At 34.1% G+C, this 20767-nt stretch overlaps 1 protein-coding gene and 1 long non-coding RNA gene across 22 annotated transcripts in view; one reads left to right on the plus strand and one right to left on the minus strand.

Moving 5' to 3' along the window:
• LOC308558490 overlaps nucleotides 1-13251 on the plus strand; it is a 33698-nt gene extending 20447 nt beyond the window's left edge. For 9 of the 11 annotated variants that reach the window (XR_013999010.1, XR_013999011.1, XR_013999012.1 and 6 more), the window contains 2 exons: nucleotides 10780-11100; nucleotides 12965-13108. This is a non-coding gene — a long non-coding RNA (uncharacterized lncRNA). Of the gene's footprint in view, nucleotides 1-2727; nucleotides 2869-10779; nucleotides 11101-12964 lie in introns of all 11 variants that reach the window. The other 2 variants (XR_013999019.1, XR_013999009.1) reach the window with 2 other exon arrangements.
• The window catches only part of TRDN (triadin), a 254186-nt gene that overhangs the window by 148135 nt on the left and 85284 nt on the right, over nucleotides 1-20767 (minus strand). For all 11 annotated transcript variants that reach the window (XM_081140218.1, XM_081140226.1, XM_081140222.1 and 8 more), the window contains exon 9: nucleotides 17078-17137. In XM_081140218.1, the coding sequence (XP_080996344.1) occupies nucleotides 17078-17137 (60 nt within the window). The remainder of the gene's footprint in view (nucleotides 1-17077; nucleotides 17138-20767) is intronic.

The following is a 20767-nucleotide window of genomic DNA, read 5'->3' on the forward strand; positions in this document are numbered from 1 at the left end:
TAAAAGATCACTGGTTATTGTGTGAACAAAAATAATGTTTGTAAAGAAAAAGATGTGAGAGGCAGCAGGGTATCAGTGGGAGATTATTGAAATAAACCAGGTGAGAGATGATGTGGGCTTAGACTAGGTGGGTTTCAGTGGAGATTCAGTCGTTCGTGCAATAAATATTTGTCGAGTACCTACTAGCACTGGGCACTTTCCTGGACATGGAGTCATAGTAGGGAATGGTACAGACACAATCACCTAGCTCATGGAGCTGAGATTCCACTGGAAAGGAACAAAACATAGCAACTAAATAAGTAAAATGGAAATAAGTGTCCTATTTAAAAATTATCAAGGAAGGGGAATAAGGAATGCTATTCAGAGTAATTGGTAGCAATTTTAAATATGTGGTCAATGAAAAACATAGAAATTGTAGATAAGTGGAAGACTTCAGAGTACATTTTGACTCAACCCAGTAGGACTTTTAAATGAACCTGATGTGGGAAGGGAGAGAAAGAAATCAAGGATGACTGACAATTCGACTTGAACATGTAGAAACAAAGGAGAAGTATAATACCCAGATAAGCATAGCAAATTTTCCATTTACCCAGCCAGATGCTGTTTATGGACTAATGGCTTAGTTGTTCTGTCACTTGAACTCTTAAGTTCTCGGATTTGCCAGAAGACTCATATAGGACACACGGAAGAAGAGTAGACAGTTACTTCATTGGGTTATTCTAATAATATATATTAATGGTCATTAATTCTTATATTTTTTTCATGATTTTAGAAAGTTTTAAGCAAATGGATTATTTAATGTAAAATGGCTATGCGACCCTACTATAAGGGTGTTTAAAACACCAAATCTTCAATGTCTTAGCTCAAAGAGCACCCTCCAGGACAAAATGTTCCTGCTGGAGAGGTTTCTTCGCCTCCTGAAAAAGCTCCCCTAATATTTCCACGTGTGATTATAGGTTTGCATATTCCCTTTGATGGAAAGCAAGGACAAGTAGCCAAATACATATTTCACACATTCTTTTGATTAAAAATGATAAAGGGAACATATCTGTTTTTTCCTCTTCATCTTCAATTTATGAAGTAGAAAAAATTTTCATGGGACAGTCAACTAAAGAAAGGAAATAAGATTCATTCAAGATCATATCATCCTTTCATTTATTCCTGTACCCCAGTTACGACAGAATATCTGATAAGTGGGACTTAACAAAAAGAGATGCATAGAATCATAATCATCATCATAATCATCGAGCTTTGGATGTAGAAGAGACCTTTGAAATCAGCTATTTCAACATCATAATTTTTCAGATAAAAAAGTCTCTAGAAAGATAAGTGGCTTAACCAAGGTCCTGCATTGAGAGTAGACCCAATTTAAGATTAGGGGTTTTTTTACTTCATTTTACTTTTCTATTTATTTAATACCTATTTAGAAAGTCAATATAAATGACAATTATTTTACCTATTATGATAAATGACTCATAATCTTTGGAAGAACTGTAAATATTCATTTCCTAATATAAAAAGGTGATAGTTTTCTTCAGTGGTCATGTTCATTTAACCTTAATCAGATGCTGAATTAACTTCAAGCAACCCATCAAAGAGACTCAGTAAGTACATTAAGACTTATCTTTTTACCTCATTTCATTGCCACAATTCTAGATACACTGTCAACTGGGATGTTTTCAAAACTTTCAAGAATTACTAATTCTTCTTTCCGCTAATATATTTTTTCTAGTTATCTGAACAATTTCTCTTTCAACCCCACACCAAATCATATTTGTACACAGGGTGAGGCATAGGTAATATTAATTTTATGTTTTTCTTTTAGTATAAAGGTCGAAGTTGTTAGAAAAACAAATTTATAAGACATATTAGATGAACTAAAGTTTCAATTTAAAAAGAGAAAAATAAAAACTCTCTCAAGGACTTAGAATGCAAATATCCTACTTGCCATGGCATCATCCAAGGAAATGTCAAATATCTGTGGCATTTCAGATTCTCATTGATAAAACTGCCTAGAACATGGATAATTGTAGTAATTCCTCAAAGTTTAGGCATTTTATCTTACTTGATTCCCTTATATCTACTCCGCTGACAACTCTTTATGTTCCCAGAATGCTCCGTGTACATTTCATCCTCTGACTCCCAATACATTTATTTGTTTATTTATAAATCTGAGCTTTTTTAATCCTCACTAGACTGTGAATATTTGAAGACAGAATCTGAAACATCAATATGAATTTGGTAAAGGAAAATTAATAATTAAAGGGGAAAATGAATGAATGAGTGAATGAATGAATATTACTAATGCTACTCTGTTATGCTGTTCTAGAGTGTTTGAATACGAACAGGCTGAACTATAAGTATTGTTTGGTTCTTGGTAGAGTGCAAATTATTTCCAACAAAACACGTGATGAAATTTTACTTATTTACTTATTTTCTTTTTTTCAGTTATTTATAGTTCCAGACCAAAGTATTCATTTTCTCTCCATGAGAAGCTTTACCTGTTTATGTATGGGTGAAGCAACAGTCTTTTCATGAAAGTGAAACATTAGTGCATTTATACATGGTTAGTGGGGAAAACTGAACTAAAAGCTTAAAGATGAAGAAAGTTTGCTTTATTAAAGCTCAATTGAGTTAAATAACTCAATCTAAACATAAAAATCAAAATATATTCTGAAAATCTATAGGTCTCTTCAAGTGACATGATCATGTAAATTATCCATTGAGGTGTGTTTCAGCCTAAAGAAATCTCCAGCTACAGATGTAACTCAAAGAGTGTTTTACTGCCAGAGATGCCTCAGAGTTCCCTGAGAATGTTGACACCCAAAGAAGTTGAGCAACTAGCCACACTCACCAGGTGATTTATAGGTAGGACCTATTTATGTAGATTCCCAGTGCAGTACTCTTTGCACAGCAATATGCTTTATATTTGTGTTTACTGTAGAAGGAGCATAAAGTGACAAGGAAGGACAAAATATGTGATGAAACTCAGAATAGTGCTAAATAATTTCAATTAATACACATAAGTATTATGTTGTTATATTATGCTTTGGAATTCTATGGTCAATTATATAATTTTATAATGAAAACATCTTAAGTGCAGAATTCTATATTACAATGAAATGATGTTATTAATAGATATTTTGACCTTTGTTCCACTTGAAGATGATTTAAAATATAAATAATAGCCTGGCCAGATGTGGCTCAGAGGCTGAGTGTCAAACTGGGATCCAGACGATTGGGGTTCAATTCCCGGTCAGGGCACATGCCCAGGTTGCGGGCTCGATCAATGACTCTCTCATCATTGATGTTTCTATCTCTCTCTCTCCTTCTCCTTTCCTTTCTCTGAAATCAATAAAGATATATTTAAAAAATAAATAAATAAATAAAATACAAATAATACATGTTTTGACCGTCAATTATGTTAACTCAATATTCAAAGTTATAATAAATTGAAATTAGGTCTTTGAGAGGCTGTTTTCCAATGTCAAAAATATCCAAAATTCTTTACCAAAATTGGGATGCCTGCTCTCTAAGGTACTGAGTGGTAGGAGTAGCTATAGGATAAAAATGGCTCATCTTATTAGAAATCATTTTTTCCATAGCAAATATTTAAACAACTTATACTTATGTGTAACTAAATAGAATTAAAAGCATATAATTTTTAAGGAAAATCACAAAATTTCAATAAATTTCTGAGGTAAAATATCAGGTTTTATTAATATCTCTAGGCATCCCTCCCTTTCACATTTTCATATTAACCAACAACAGTGGCTATTAGTCATTTAATGTAATTGATCATTTCTGCTAATATAGAAGTATCACTTCTAATAAGGCTGGTGTTTAACAACCAATTCATTGTAACATGGTGTACACCTAGATATGAGTATCTTTAATGTCATAGTTCTCAAGTCAAATTTAATAGTTCAGGTTTTACACATATTTAGTATTACTTTTAGGGATCCAACACATTTGGTGATTAACTCAGACTGAAAATGAAGTTACACCAAATTATTGATCATTGAGAATGTGAGTAATAACCAGAAAGGTGAGAAAATAAGAAAAAAAAAATGTTTTCCAAGCATAATCATTACATTTGCAAATGTATTAAAAAAAAATTAAAAGTCGAATAAAATGTTCACTTCTTAAAAGGTAGAAGGCTTGACAATTTTATAAACTGTCTAAACACAGGAATAAAGAATGCCTCCTTCTGTCTTGCAGTGTTTCTGGTTGTTTGACTTTAGGACCCCACTAAAAAGGGATGGACAGAGAGCAGCTGGCCCAGCAGATTGCCAAATGAGTTCCCAGTACTAGAATCTGTTGTTTTCATTCTCCATAACTTCAGGACCCAACCACACACAGGAATAAATTTACTCTGTTCTCTTCCATCTCAACTTGCTATCACTAAACATTAAGAGTAAAGTGAATTTTTAAAAAACTAATGGTAGAACTGGGTGATATTTTGTCAGGGATTATGGCCACCTTAATGGACACCTAAGAAATGTAAAAGTAAAACCAGATCTAAGATTCCTTCAATAATTTTAGTTACAAGCTATTTGTGCTCTTGAGTCTGGATCACAGTCCACCCTGCCTGTGGTTTCCACACCAGAGTCCGTTCACTGACCAACCAACACTGACAGCTAAAAGTCATCAGCAGAGCCCCTGCCTTCTGCGGCAGCTGTATTGGCAAGATTTAGGACTCCCTGTCAAATTTACATTAAAAGGGAAACAGAGATTGTGTGTATTAACTTATACCACTTAGAAAATAGAATGAAGAAAATGGAAAAAGAAAACCTAGAAGGTGGTTATCCCCTTTTTAAAACATATTTTTAATTCTTCCTGCAGTGCTGGAAACAATATCCAGCCATGCGAGCAAACTTTTCAACTTTCTTTGGGTTCAATTTTTTCATCTATGAGGTAGACAAGTTGTACCCCCCTCCTATGGTTTGGTGAGAATTCAATGAGATGATCCAGGTCTAGAGCTTAGCGCAGTGCCTGGCAGACCATCGGCACCCAGGGAGTGGTCATCTTTCATTGTCACCATCAAAATTGCTCTCTTGACCAACTGTGACGGTCCCCGGTCCTCAAATACCCTGACAGGGGGGATGCAGCACGATGGGTGGGCACCTGCTGAGTCGTTCCCCAGCTGCAGGTAAACCATGTGAACCGAGGCTGTCTGTGAATTTCCTCCCTCTCCTCAGATGCAGGGACATACTTTTAAGCGATTGGATGGCGTTTGAAACGCGGTGTTGATTCTCTTTTCTACAGGGATCTCATTCATATAAAGTAAAATAAATTAGGCACTTTTCAGCCCCCCTCTTAGCTGTTGCCACCCCACACCAGGCTTGGCAAAGGGAAGGGATTTGGCAGCTGCCCTACCCTTTGTCTCTACTCGTGGGAAAATGTCTTTCCTTTTTCTTCTTTCTAAATTGTCTCTGACACATGCAAATATTCTGTGTTCATAAGCAATTCAAAGAGACACAAAAAGCCTAAGGAAGAACCACAGAGCCAATTAAAAGGGGACCTTCTGGTTTTGAAATATACCTCAGAAAGAAAACAAGGCTTGATGTTTTGTTTTAGGGGAAATTTTCTACTGAGTTCTTTCATAAAGGTGATAAAAAGCCACACCTTTCCAATTACAGGCATATGACATAAATTTAATATTTCAATGCTTGCACTTAAGAGATAAAGGATAAAATGGGAAATGATAATAATTACCATTTAATAGGCTTAAGGCCACAATTAAATTCACAAATATCTTCTCACTTGAATGACACATTTGAAAGTCATCCAACTTCTCTTCCTCTTTTAAATTGTATGTAATTGATATTATTTTGTCATTTAAAACAATACACACTGCTTATCCAGTGTCTGCCAGGAGGCTATTTATAATTATACAAAAAATAATATTCCCTTGGGATTCCTACAATAATTAATATAATTGCCATGAATAGAAAATAGAAAAGGTTTATATCTTATGAAACTGCCATATGAGAGAATATTAAATCATCACTTTGTTCTTCACAAGGTGTTTCAATATGACAATTGGTCATTTTTTCTACTTATTTTCCCCCACTTTCTATATGAGATTCCAACTGTTACAATGACCCTTGTCGCTAAACACATGCTTATTACCTAAATACTGTGGATGGTTTTAATAGAAAGTGGCTTGTAGGTGACAATTTTTCCTTCAAGAAAGCAGCCTATCAATCATAAAGGAGAAATATTGAATAAAATAGCATAGTGGGGATGTGAGAGATATATAAATAATTAAGGGCAAATGACAAAGGACAGACATGAAGTATAATGAGGTCTAATTTGAAAGGACACACAGTGGGGTAGATGACATCTATATGGTGAGATGTTACTTGGTTCAGTTTTTACTGTATATTGATGTTTCACTTGGTATTGTTAATTTAAAAAGCACATCTAATTATATCACTACAATTTTTTCCCTGTTGGGGTGCAAAAATTGACCACCTAAATAGGGAAAAATACTGAGCTCATTGTAAACAATTAATAATAACACTCACAAGAAAGCTGAAGGTAAGCATTGACAAAATATTAGTACTACACCTTTATGAAGCTGCCCTAACCTTGGTGGCTCTCTCCTCTCTAGACATTTATAGTGAGTAAAATATGCATCATATGATTTAGTGCTTAATTTGTACCTTCTCCCATTTTTCTGCCCCAGTTTCTTTATAGTGTTCATTGTTTTATTGTAATCGTCTCTGCCTAAATTGTTACCTCCTTCTGCTTTGAAACTCCTGTTATAGCCACTAGCACTGAGTACATACTAGGGATTCAGTGACGGCTGGAAATGGATTAATTAAATGACTTTGATCATATCAACTAGATGTTGATGAGAATATAAATAACCAAAATTTACTGTCTTCAAATGTGGAAGAATTATTACCACTGTGTGAGAATAACTGTGTTATTGCCTTAACACAGAATGTTTGAGAAAACCAAAATGTGAAATATATTGGGCTAGAACAGCAGTCATAAAACTGATCAAATTGTACTGGGCAACTTGTTGAGCAGTCTACGGATAGTAACATTAATGTTAATATTGCAAAATTCATTATTGTCATCTTGCCCAAACATCCTATACAGGAAAAAGCTATGGATAAGAAATATTTGTTTATCAAATAGATCTCTTTGAAAGTAGTTATATGAAACTACTTTGTTTACAATTAGTTATACAGTACTTATTATTTCCATATTTAAAATAAGGTATTTATTTGAATGGTTAGAAAGTCCTAGAATCTCTATTCTTTATCTACTGGGCCACCCAAATGAACTTTAGAATAGCACTAGGGGAATATATTCACATAATTACTAGAATACTTATTAAATCTGCACCCTTGCATATAAAGTGACAGATAAGATTATTACAAGACATGACACATTAATAAATAACACCTAATTAGTTTGATAATTCTTTGATTAAGCCTTAATTTTCCTTGCTTCTCATGCAGTAATTCAAACTACTCTGTATTATTTGTTCCTTTTCAGACTATTTTAGAATGTGCTTTGAATAGTCCCAGTAGGTTACCTGAGAAGGAATTTATTCATGTCTGACAGCAGGTCCATGCCATTAATAGTGACAAGGCCAGACCAAAACAACACTTTAGTGGAAGCCCCCTCACAGCACAGATATCCCTCTAGAATCTGACAGCTTTCAAAAGGGTAGGAAATAAAATCCTGAGAATGTTAGAGAAAATGAAACCTTAGGCCTTCATTTTGTTCCCTTTAATGGACAGAGTAAGTAAAATCATACGGACATTCTATTACGGGAGAGAATCTTATTTAGCAGCTTCCTCCCCAGACCGGAGCCCTTTCTCGCATGAAGCTTATAGAGAGTAGTAGCAGCAGGGGAGGAATCACAGCCACTCAGAAGTGCTTGGATCTATTTCTGTGTACATTCCAGCTATTTATAGTAACTAGCATGTTTAATGGATTGATTGAGACAAATATGAAAATCTGATACATTTATCTTGAGCAACTTCCACAGACTTCAAATAATCAGAAGGCAACTCTCATGAGGGCTTGCCAAGCCCAGGAACTATGCACGCCTGTAATTAAGTGTAGGCTCTCTCTCCATTTTTCTGTCACTTTTGTCTAATTCTGTATGCTGCCTGCAGTTTATGATGCACACAGCAAACCCAGCTTTGTTAATTCTGAGCCTCTGTCTCTAGAGATAGTGCCAATAACTCCTTTAAGAATCTTTATAAAGGGCCTATTTGCAATGCTTAGAAACCTGTCAGCTTTTTAAATAACAAGATTATTTCTAGGAATGAATAAAGAGGGATGCTCTGGGGTGATCATCAACAATTTTTTTCATGACATAAATATTATACATCATGAATTCAATTTAATAAACATATCATGTATCTCACAAGGTATGAAGCAGTAGGGATTTAAAGGCAAATGTTTCTTGAAGGTACATGTAAGGCAGAAAAGGAAAACTTGTTAGGGAGAAAGTGATAATAATATGCAGTAATTAAATCGGAAAGATATAGAGAGTGGTGGGAAGAAAAACAACAATTTTGCTATATTTGCCCCCCCCCCACCACTATAAACTTAAACAGGGCTTATTACACTTACCCTAGTCAGGTAGTGTTTAAGCATATGTGTGATGTGTGTACATGAATTAATGCATACTTTAACCCTACAAAGTAATGTCTATTATCCCGTTTTAAAAAGGCCAGTACCATGTATATATCTTATATCTCATCCAGCCAACACATAAACCAAAGTTATTACATGTATGTAATGCAGGATTTTTTTCATATAATCCTCAATATAACATTATAAATTACCTAATAATCCACATTTTATAGATACTAGACCCAAGGCTAGAGGACATCAGATGGCTAGAATGGGCAAAACTGGTCTGGTATATTATTTTTTAAGGAGGTTCTGAAAAAACGTTTTCCTCTCCCTAATAAAATTCCACCTGTAACAACTCTTAAGATAGGTGTTCAATTAGTAAAGAACAGCCAACACTCAGAGAACCATGGGTGCTTAAGTGCACTTGGACCATTGGCTCCTGTATTCTGCAACACTGTTATTAACAGCCTCATTTGACAGAAGAGGAAATGGAGGCCTAGGGATACTGATTAACTTGATTAAGTCATATTCAAACAAGTGGTTAAGGCCTTGATTTGAAGCCAAGCAGCCTGGATCTGGAGTCTGTGCACCTAAGCACCTACTATCACTACCTGAAATGTCTGTGCAGTAAATGACTACCTCTGAAGAGCAAAAATAAAACAAAACAGAAATCAGCCAGAGAAGGAAAGGATGCTCTTGCTCTGTTTTAGGTTATAAACAGGTATGATTCTAGCACTTTCCTTACTGCACTGTATTCTTAGTAAATTGTTGCACATTTTTCAGTTCTCATTTATGCCTAGACCTCATTTAAGTTTCTACTACCTCTGAACTTAAATTGTCAAAACAGTTTGTAGCATTTTGAGTTGCAACATTAATTTCTTAAGTCATTATATACTCCTCCTATCACCACCTACATGAACAGCGGCTTAGTAAACTTGTCCTTCCATCTGCATAATGTTTTAGACTCATCAGCTTTAGTGATATTTCACAAACTGTATCCCATTTCCAGTCACTTAAGCAGAATGTTGCCTGTTCATGCTCTCAGATGCTGGTGTTGTGTCATTGATCTATTTAAAATCATTCAAGACTCTCTTCCATGCCAAATACCAGCTTTGCCTGATTGACCAAGTGTCTATAATCTGTCACCACAAACTTATCATGTCTTATTTCCCAATGTTTTCTAATCTTAATGTATCCTCTTGCCAGTCTGATATCCTCATTGCTGTATAAATACATCAATTTTATATGCACTGCCATGTCGTGCCCCATTCATTTTCTCTTTCTTCATATGCTAAGCAAGCCCTATATATTATTTACCACTTAGGCAAATATTATCCATCTTTCAGGTTCTAGATGCATGTTATCTCCCTTAATGTCAGGAATCACAGATATCTCTCCTCTGAAACTTGTAAAGTTTAGTGTTTGTATTATGTAATCTGACTCAAGTTTAATTTTTTTCTATTATATATTAGTTCCTTTTTCCTTTCAAATAATCCACTCAATTTGTTAAAGTTAGGGATCATCTTTTAGTAGTATATTCTGTTCTGTGCTGAGCCTGTGGCTGCTGAACATGAAGAAGATATTCAGTATTTGTACACTGACTTATTTCACTCACTCCTCTGGCCACCCCATCTCCACTGCTGACCTCTTCCTGAAACTCCACACTTAATTATCTAATTGCCTACTTCAGAGTTAGCTGTCAGAATCAAGTGAGTAAAGTGTGTGAAAATACCTGGTATTAACCTTGGCATTTAACAGGTGCTTAAGAAATAATGTTTTATCAATGTCTCAAGACCCACTTCAATTTTTACTCTTTCCATAAGATCTTCTCTGTTATTTCACACTAGAAACAGTTTTGCAGTAAACTTCTATAGTAAAAGAGAAAGCAAAAAATTGTAGGGGGAGGACATGTACATACATTATTTTGTAATTTTAAAAACCATAAGAAATAAGTTTTATGAAGAAACTGAGACTCACTAAATAAAAAATAAAAACACACAGACAAATATAAATCCTGGCTTGTGTGACCCTCACATTTACGTTCTCCTGATTCTCAGTGTTCTATCAGGGTCCACTGGAGCCAATTAGTTTTTGAGTTTCTTTTTTCAAGCATTTGTAATTATTTGTAGAGACTGATATGTCCTGTCTTATTTTTTCTTATAGGTCTTCCAAGGAACAAAGAAAAAATTACTTATTTTTTGAAATAAAACTCATTCTATCTTATAATCATCATGCAACACTGTTGAACAATTTAAAAAATCCAGGACCCATTATAGAATCTTCATGATCTTATTTTGCCTATATCTTGAACATTTTCTATTTTATCAACTAAGGAATTATTTTATTATTACTCATCAATTGTTCCCAACAATGCTAAAAACAAGACTAAAATAATGAAAAATGGAATAATGATGGAATTTCTTAGAAGAATGATGCAATTGTAATATAAACCAGCATCATCTCATGTGTCGTTCCACATGTTGAGTAAGTATGGCATAATCATTCCAGAAGGCATAAAAGGGGCTTGATGACATTGACATGGTCTACTTCTAGTTTCACTGTGCACAGTTTGGAATTTAGAATTTTTATTTTCCATCCATAACCTCAAAGAGAAGAAAATTGACAGGAAGATGTTTCAGTGATTAGATAAATCAGAAGATGAAAGCAAAAAGGCTGATAACAGTATGCTAAACTTTTATGATTAGGGTGAATTGAAACTGATCATTCAAGTGAAATCTCAGGCCATGAATCTTCAGATGACAATGTATTTTCTCAAATTCAAGAATCAAGTGAACAGTACATTTCAAAGAACAAACAAGGAAATATGACATATTCATTCAGTTAGTCCTTCAACAGGGAGGACTTTATCACGCAATATTTTGTGGCAAGAACCTCAACCATCTAATTTTGTTAAATGCATACATTACAGTACTCTTTCATCTTTTATAAAATCAATGTGCCAAAATGTATGGTTTTTAAATACACAAATGCTGAAGAAATGTGAAGACAGGTGTCAGGAGGAAACTGCTAATGTATAAATTAAAAAATCATTGGATTTATTATTCTAATTAATGTTTACAAATTTAAATATAAAAATATTTTGCAATTATGAAATAAAGATGACATAATCTTTTCAACAAAATTATGAGCCATCAAAGATTTCAAAAAATCAACTGTTGCATTTTGATGATGCAAGGAATAATGTACTAGAGCTTAGTAAATATGTGTTTGAAATCTGGAATTGGTATCTATAAATAAATACAGTGCAATTTTATGCATGATAGTTGATGAGCAGTCATTTTTTTCTGAAAATATTTTCAATTTGGAGTACTTTAAACCTTCAAAATCAGGAAATTAAGGAAATAAACATTTAGCTTTGCTATGTTTAAGTTCTTATAAAAATTTTACTATCCTTTTATTCTTACTTCTGTAATAATTTTTTAAATGATTTAAAATATTTGGGGGAAAAACACACGTTAAGAAGTTCAAGTGATAATTGGAGATAACTATTTATTCCTAGTATACGGAGATTATCATGCACATTTTCTGAGCCTCTGTTGCATACTTATCAAGTTACCGTTAGTTATAAAATTATTTATGACATCTTATCTCTTTTCTGGACTATCAACTTGCTGAGGTAATTCAACAAATACTATTGAATAAACATCAAAATTCCCAAATCTTTTGTTTTGTGAAAATAAATGGATGTTGGGAACTAGAATGAGTATATTTTTACGAGGCAGTATTTTCTGGAGGAGAGGAAAGTATGGCTGAATCTTACTCCAATATAGCCAATTGAGCTCTGAAATACATTAGATTAAACCATTAAATAATGGTTAATATAATGCAATTACACTTGACCTCTTCTCAGCAGGATCAAACCAGAAATGCAGTTAAACACCACTGAAGTTTAAGAAAAGGATCTTAATAAAATGAGAGTACTAACTTATTTCTTGAGGCTCTTTCTAGCTGTGGACTTAAATCCATAGAATTGGAATGCAGGCTGCCAAAGAATACCTTATTGTAGTCAGAAAATTTTGATAGGTGAATACCTTCAATTTTAAGAGAAACAGAAAATGGAATAAATTACCTAGACATAAATTCTTGGCTCAAGTAAAAATGAGATAGTAGCTAGAATTTCAGTGGTGGGATAACTTCTAAGGAATTAACTTTAACTTGTATTGAACTTTAATCATAATGACTAAGAGATGAAAAGCTGAAAAAAAAGTGTTAAAATTACTAATCCAAAGCACATTAACCCTGGGCCTTGTACTGGACATTTAAATTGATTTCTTTATCTATAGTTAGTATAAAGAGATCTGTGAACCATGTGATTTCTTACTTACAGAAATTTGTTGACTTGGTTGATGCTGCCCAGCGTTGCATGCAGTTCATCTGGGCCAGGTGGAAGTTGATGAAGAGGAAATATGAAAATGCCTAGCAAGATCATGTTTTTTTGTTTGTTTGTTTGTTTTTTAAAAAGAGCCTACCTAAATAAAAATAAAAACTAACAAAGAAAACCAACTGTTGTTATGGCTGAAACTATTGTTATAGCTGTCATTTAAGAAAAATGTGCAGAGCAGCAAAGTATTAAAAAGAATATTGGAGCACTGGAAGGTTGATAAAGATAAATTTAAAATAATTTCTCTTGACCATCTGTACTATCAATTTCTAAAAACAGAAAAGAAATTTAAAAACACACACACCAAAAAACCGTGAACTGAGTCTCAGTACTGCAACTAATGTCTGTCTTGACCAGTTTTAATAGTTCTCTCATAAGATAATAACAAGTAGACTATATTAGGCTTAAGGTAAACGTAGGAGCTACCAGCTTCAAGACAGCCACCATAGGAGAGGATCTCTCTCTCTCTCCCTCTCTCTCTCTCTCTCTCTCTCTCTGCCCCCCTCTCCTTCTCTCTCTCTCTTTTGTGTGCGCTCTTTCTTCTTCTCTCTAGCTCTCCTTTTCCCTCTCCTTTCTAAGACAGGTTAGGGGCTATTCAAAATAAGCCCATCCTATAACATTGACCAGCTACAAAATCAAGAGATCTAATGGTGGGGTTGTTAGGTCATTGAAAGGAAGCAGAGAGGGGAGCTCTTCAGAGTCCACAATACCCCTAAAAGTATACTTTTTAATATATATCTATTCCAATAGCCATAGGACCCACCTCGGTAGCATATACTCTCTCTCTACATTTAAATATTTTTTCTTATTTTTTCAACTTAATATAGAGTGAGTCAGTACAGGAGAATTTTAGATACAAGATAACATGATCCTTACATGTTGTGCTGGTTTATTAAAATAATCCTATAATTGAGGTAGGGATTGTTACTACAGAGAATCAGAAAGAGCAATTCAGTTCATCTTCAGGTATATAGACAAAATCTTAGCTAAAAAAATATTAAGGCTATCTTAGAAGTATTGCATTTGATAGAATAAAAAGGTGAAACTTGGGACTTCTATCATGGTGTCAGTCATATCCTCACCCGAGGATATCTTTTTTAGAGAGAGGAAGGGGGACAGAGAGAGAGAGAGAAACATCAATGTGAGAGAGAAACATCAATCGATTGCCTCCTGTAATGCTCCTGACCTGGACTGAACCCGCAGCCTCGGTATCTGCCCTGACCGTGAGTCGAACCCATAACCTTTTGGTGTAAGGGATGATGCTCCAACCAACTGAGCCAGCTGGCCAGGGCTTAATAAGGTTTTTAAAATTTGAACTGTATCTTGGACTACTTTTGAGGATGTGACAATGTTATACAAAGGAAATACTGTATCCCAGAAGGAAAAATCAAATTATAGTTTTAAAACTCATTACCAGTTATTAATAATGAACTCTAGCTAAACAATAACAGGTGTTCCACTAATCCCAAACAGAAGCAGATGGAAGCACAAATGTTTTATAAATAGTGGATACGTGCATAGCAATAAACTTGACAGGAATTGTTTTATTCTCTAATTGTCAGTCAGAGTCAGTCTTATCACTTGCATTTTCTCAAATTAATGTGCCCAGATTAAATCTTGTTTCTCATTTCTTATTTTTAAAAATGCAAGCCATATTTTGTGCTTTCCAACTCTATCTTATGTATTATCTCACCAGCAAAGAATATTATTCATCTTCCTTCTGTACATTTATGAAGCTTTACATTATTTGTTAAATGAAACAACACATACACTATACCATACAGGTTTTCCTTCTCCAGCTTCTTCCATCTCACACCCTATCCCACATGAAATACTGATCTACATATTCTTTAATTTCTTATACATTATAGCAACAAACCTTCAAAAGCATAAATGTAGGTCGATGAAATAAATTAAGAAGGCAATTGGAGAGTCAATGAATGGTATTAGGAAATCTAATCCTATAACACTTCAGAATGATTTTCAGGAGTGAGGATATTACATAGTGCTATCGGTCTGAACTCACGGCTGTTCAGAGAATGTTTACATATGACTTTAGAAGGTCTCCCCCTGTATGGTTCATTGCTAAATTCTCCTTAACTTTTGCAAATGGTTTTTACTGTTCTTTCTGACCATTAAATTTTCAGAAAGATATGACTGGTATCATGACTATTTAGCTGTTAGCATCTCTCACTGATGTTGACCATGTATGATCTCTGTGTCCTGCGATTTTCTTAAAAATTGTACTTTATAATAGATTAGTAGCTAATATAAAAAGTTTAGGTGGCACAAGAACACGCTTTTTCCTCAGATAATGGAATTTAAAAACTCATGCTCACCAACATGTGTTTAAGTAAACACACCTTGTGTGTAAGTGAATAATTAGTTGATTTTATAAAAGTAAAATATGTGTAGAATATAACTTTCTTAAACTATTACAGCTGGCCAAAATGGGCAGCAAAGCTGTCATCTAAAATTGAATTAATGGTTTATAGACCAGTACTTGTAAATGTTGAGAAGTTCCCTCTACATGGGACACTCACCCAGACAGGCATTGGTGAAATGAATTAATTAAAGAATACAGTTATAGTAGCATTTTGTTGTGTATCTACTAGATGCTTTGCCAACAATTCTGCAAGGTTGTTACTATGATCCCAATTTAAAATATATGAACACTGAAGATCAGGTGGAGTTCAATGATTTGCTCAAGGCCCAACGTAAGAAAAGTAATGTCCGGATTTGTGTCCAAAGCCCTCTGTTTTCACTACATTAAATCATCTTCCTAAAGGTTTCTGTCTAATTTTACTATGATACTATACATGCACATTAACATTAATCATTTTAACCAAGTGAGTCATTGTATTTTTCAGTGTTTTCCCTTTCATTTCATTTTCTAACATATTAAGAAAGTGAAAAAAAAAAAAAAAAGAATAAGAGAAGAATAAGAAAATGAAGAGGAGGGGAGGAGGGGGAGGAAATCAGTTTGAGTAAGTTGATCTAATTTTCTAGGACCTAGATGTGTTATATACTTATTTTAGATATGATGTGCCTTGTTTGCCAATATATGCATGGCTTATAATGATACATTTTAGAAAGTTTTCCATTAAAATACTTGAGAGACTAAGATATAGATTTCTTTCAACAACCTGTTTTAACTACGCTAATGTAAATTAGCTACTTCCTTAACAATACCAACTTCTTAGAAATGTTTCCCCAAACCTGAATATGGGTGCCATAGTACCATCAATTTTCAAATCTGCAAAAGGCATAGCACAAGTCAAGTCTCCTTTGACTCGAAGTGGTGAAAACACAATACAATAGACAGATGATGTATTATAGGATTGTACACCTGGCATCTATATAATTTTATTAACCAATGTCACCCCAATAAATTGAATAAAAATATTTTATAAGGCATAGCACAAGCAATCAGGTTACTCATTCTTAATTAAGATGCTAATAAAGAATCCCTTGTTACACTCTGGGTAACAAAAATATAAGAGATGACAGGTAAATTTCCTTAAGTAAAAATATACTTCCTCATTGCATTGACTATTAACTCCAAGGACAATTATCTCCATCAGTAGTAGCTCTCTGGAGCAACTAACCCAAGTTCATATGGGAGAAAATCCGTTTTGAAAAAGATTAAATATTTAAAATGTGATGAAATTTAATATGGATTTTGTGCACTACTAAATAAAAATGGATAGTCTCACTGTCATAGGTCTTTTATTCTAAGTTTACTAGAAATAAAACAAGATGATTCACCTCTTCACTCCAAGATATTATTAAAGATATTAGCATTTTTTGTATATAAAGATATTAGCACTTTTTTTTAGCTTTCAGCTGACTTCATTTATAATAGGCCATGCAGTAAAAGAAAGTAAAATTAGGGCCCTAATGCAAGTTATTCATTCTTTTCATTGGTTTTATTCTAGATCTACACATGCATTATGCAATATTTTTTAAAAAGAAAATACTGTTTAGTACATAAAAAAGCTGACAATCTTAGAAACAAAGACTATTAATACAGACAAGTACAAGAATTGTTTGGAATACCTGGTTTTAAATCCCCATGGACAAACATGTCAATCATATATCGACAGAATGCATACTGGTCTGACAAGAGCAGAAAGAAAAAGAACAGTGAGAGAACGTCATCAACACCTTTCTTTTTCCTGGGGAGACATGGCTTAACAAAACCAACAAAATAGCATGATTCTATTTCAGTTACGATTCTGTGAAGGACTACTTCACACTCACATGAACACACTGGGGGATAAAGAGGCATAATAAACATACTTATTCCACACAAAAAGAATAACCTTAAAAATTGAAACAGACTACTTTAGGGTAATAATATAGTGATTTTAAAAATCAGAACCTTTTTCATCAAGTATACTACAAAAGCCGTCATATTAAAGCTATTTTTCTCATTGTCCATACTCTCAAAAAGGAAACAGAAGTTTTACAAGAGGAAATTGTTTTCAACTTGGAATGTTTTACCAAATATTCACTCCCAGCCCTTCTGCTAATTGTCTAAATGGAGCAGCAGGGTGTTTTCTAGGAAAGGCAAGCAGGAGGGGTTAACCCCTTTGCAATCCGCGAGAGTTCCCCTGCATGGAAATGCTTTTTGTTTAGGAGTAAAACTGGAAGAACAGATTTACAGTACCAAAGAGTATCACAGTTAAGCTAATTAATTTAGTAATCTTCATTTCAAGAGCATCTTATGATATAGGCTAGTCTATAGCCTATGGAAGATGTATAAAAGAGAAAAGCACAGGATGTGAGAATTTGGAGCAGACATGGTTAAAATGATTTTAGAAGTAAGTTTATTTGTTTTCTTTTCCCTCTAAATTAAATACATTGCACTGAACTTTAAATTCTCACATAACTTTAGATTCTGATGAGGTCATTCCAACCCAAATCTCAGTTGATGAATCATACTATACGTTTTACCATACCTTCTTTAAAGTTTGCATATTGTAAAATGAATCTTGTTCAAGATGATTTACATTTATTATTTCTAAGCAGGCATCTTATTACCCAACAAATCCAAAGGCAGCTTTAGGACCAAGAGAGTTTATTGAATATATACAACATGATACCCCTTTAAGTGCTCCAAATTATATATATCAAACATGAAATAATAAAACTTGTTATTATATAAATACACATACAAGGATTTTTGTAAACCTCACTCTTTTAGAGTATTAATGGTATTTTTGGGTATTTCATTTCATTATGAAATTCTGCCAAATCTTTGAAAAACAATGTAGTTATTGCAGGAGATGTAGAAATAGAATTCTTTTCTTTAATGTATAAATATGAATAGGCCAAAAATCATTAAGCTTCAAAAATGTGCATGTGTTTTGACTGTTGTGGAGCACATTTTCCTACAAGTGGGGTGTGGAGTGGGAAGGAGGCTAGTGGTCAGGTCGGTCCAGGAATCTATTTGATCCTGGCCTTACTGAGAGAAATAGCAGAGATGTCTGATCCCAGGACCTGGAAACCATATGGTGCAGAAGAGAAGTAAGATTAAGGTAGAGAGTATTTCTCTTTTCTGGACATAGCTCTTTTCCTGAGCAAAATTCTACAATGGGCAATTTGGCTCTAAAATAAAGCTAGAGAAAAGTTTATTTCCCTTAAATAGTAAATCTGAGGTTGGGGAAGTGTGCACTTCCTGAAATGTCACTTTCCCTTTTATTTCAGTTACTTAAGTGACTGGACTCTGTTTTAGATTTGTCCTTCTTGCAATTCAGGAGTAGTTCTCAAAGGGCAATATAAATACTCAAAAGATGGAGAATTTATTCAAGTGCAGATTTCCTGGCCTTATCACCCAAAACACTAAAATTCCATGGGCGTGGACCCAAGGAATATACATTTTTAACAAACTCCTCAGAATAGTCTAATTAGACCACACTTCCAGAATCACTGATCTAAAACCTTCCAAAAATTTTTTTTCACTATGATTTCTAGTGGCACTAGCCTTCCCAACGGGAATGGAGAATGCATGTATGTTAAAAGTTTAGAATTCAGGGACTACTTGGAAATGTGAAGGATTTGGACAACTTTCATGAATGAAATATGGTGGGACGTGGAACAGTATATTGAAATAGCTAAACTCTTTATGTTTCAAACTTTTTCATTTTGCTGAATGTTGACAGTGTAATGAAAATAGCCTATATGTTAAATTATTATCAAAGTAAAGTGTTTATATTTATTATACCAAATATTTTATGGCTTCAAAAGTCATTCATTTAATTAGTCCTATGAGCTCCCATTTTGAAAAAGGAAATCAGTTATGAATTCTAAGAATGTTTATTTTTTAATCTAGAAAATTATTTATTACAACATTTAGGTGGTTTCTGTTAAATTTAAGTGATGCTATGATCCTGCATTTCAATGGCACCAACATATAATAGAACATGAGATAAATATTTTTAAAATATTTTAAATTAGAAATTTTCAGTATTTTAAATTAGGATGCCTATTTCCACCTGTCCTCAGTGCTGAACTTAACAATATATAAGAATTCTAGGCAGGTATATTTTGGGCAGTCCCCAGTGGATCTGCTTCACCTGTCTCAGGACAGAGCAAAACCAAGCTCTTCCAAATCTGAAAAGATTTATTTTATAGAAATGTGTTTTAAACATAACTCAAATATTGAGGTAGAAATTTTTTCTAGAGAAATTCTGAACTGTCTATCATTCTAACTTCAAAGTTAGTCAATAATAATTCACATAAGGTAATTTCATATTTGGTCACTAATTCTTAGTATTTTTTTCTCGCAAATGAATACCCCTCTAGGGATAACACTGTCCATTTCTCTCCTTGATTCTCAGGGAGCAATGACGGATGTCATTCAGCTGCTGCCTTGTGGGTGTTCCCTGTGGAGTGGCAGCTGAGAGAAAATGCATTCTGGGTGCAGAATGCCAACAGAAAGAAAACTTTAAAAACTCTAATGAGGATGGGCACATGTGGTTCATGCTCTAGAGCAGATTCATATTAGCTATACTTTGTCTTCCTGTCACAAATATTTAGGTAGTTGTTTAAAAAGGAAGGAAGGAAGGAAGGAAGGAAGGAAGGAAGGAAGGAAGGAAGGAAGGAAGGACGGAAGGAAGGAATCGAGGGAGGGAGGGAGGGAGGGAGGGAGGGAGGGAGGGAGGGAGGGAGGGAGGGAGGGAGGGAGGGAGGGAGGAGGGAGGAAGGGAGGGAGGGAGGAAGGAGGGGAGAAAGAATGAGCATAGCAGTGGGGAGGTTTGATCTTTCCTTCCCTACAGATTTGCCACAGACCATCAGAAAATCAGGGAGCAATTCCTGATCATGTCAATCCTTCTCACCCAGCTTTAAACAGATTAAGATTGGTCCATAAAAACTAGATTATGTGATATGTAATTGTGTGTATAAGTTTATGATAGGCATGTACATACTTATGAGTCTCATTCCCAATGCTTTAAGTAGGATTATATTGTTTATATGTGCAATACTAAGAGTACCACATATTGTATTATTTATTTGTATTGCAACTGTAAACTTACTTTTTCCCACCCCTGTATAATTAAATAATTGCCAATAAATGTGTGTGCTCCATGTAAAAATATCTTTCCAGTAAGTAAAAGACCTGTGGGCCCTGTTTATTCAAAAAGAATTATTTAGATATCTATATGTAAAGAATAGATATCTATATGTAAAGTTCATTAGGCCTAGTTTAAGCTAAGAAAATATTCTCTTGCCCAAAAGAGAACT

Source organism: Miniopterus schreibersii (genome assembly GCF_964146895.1).
Source record: "Miniopterus schreibersii genome assembly, chromosome: 6".
Lineage (NCBI taxonomy): Eukaryota > Metazoa > Chordata > Mammalia > Chiroptera > Miniopteridae > Miniopterus > Miniopterus schreibersii.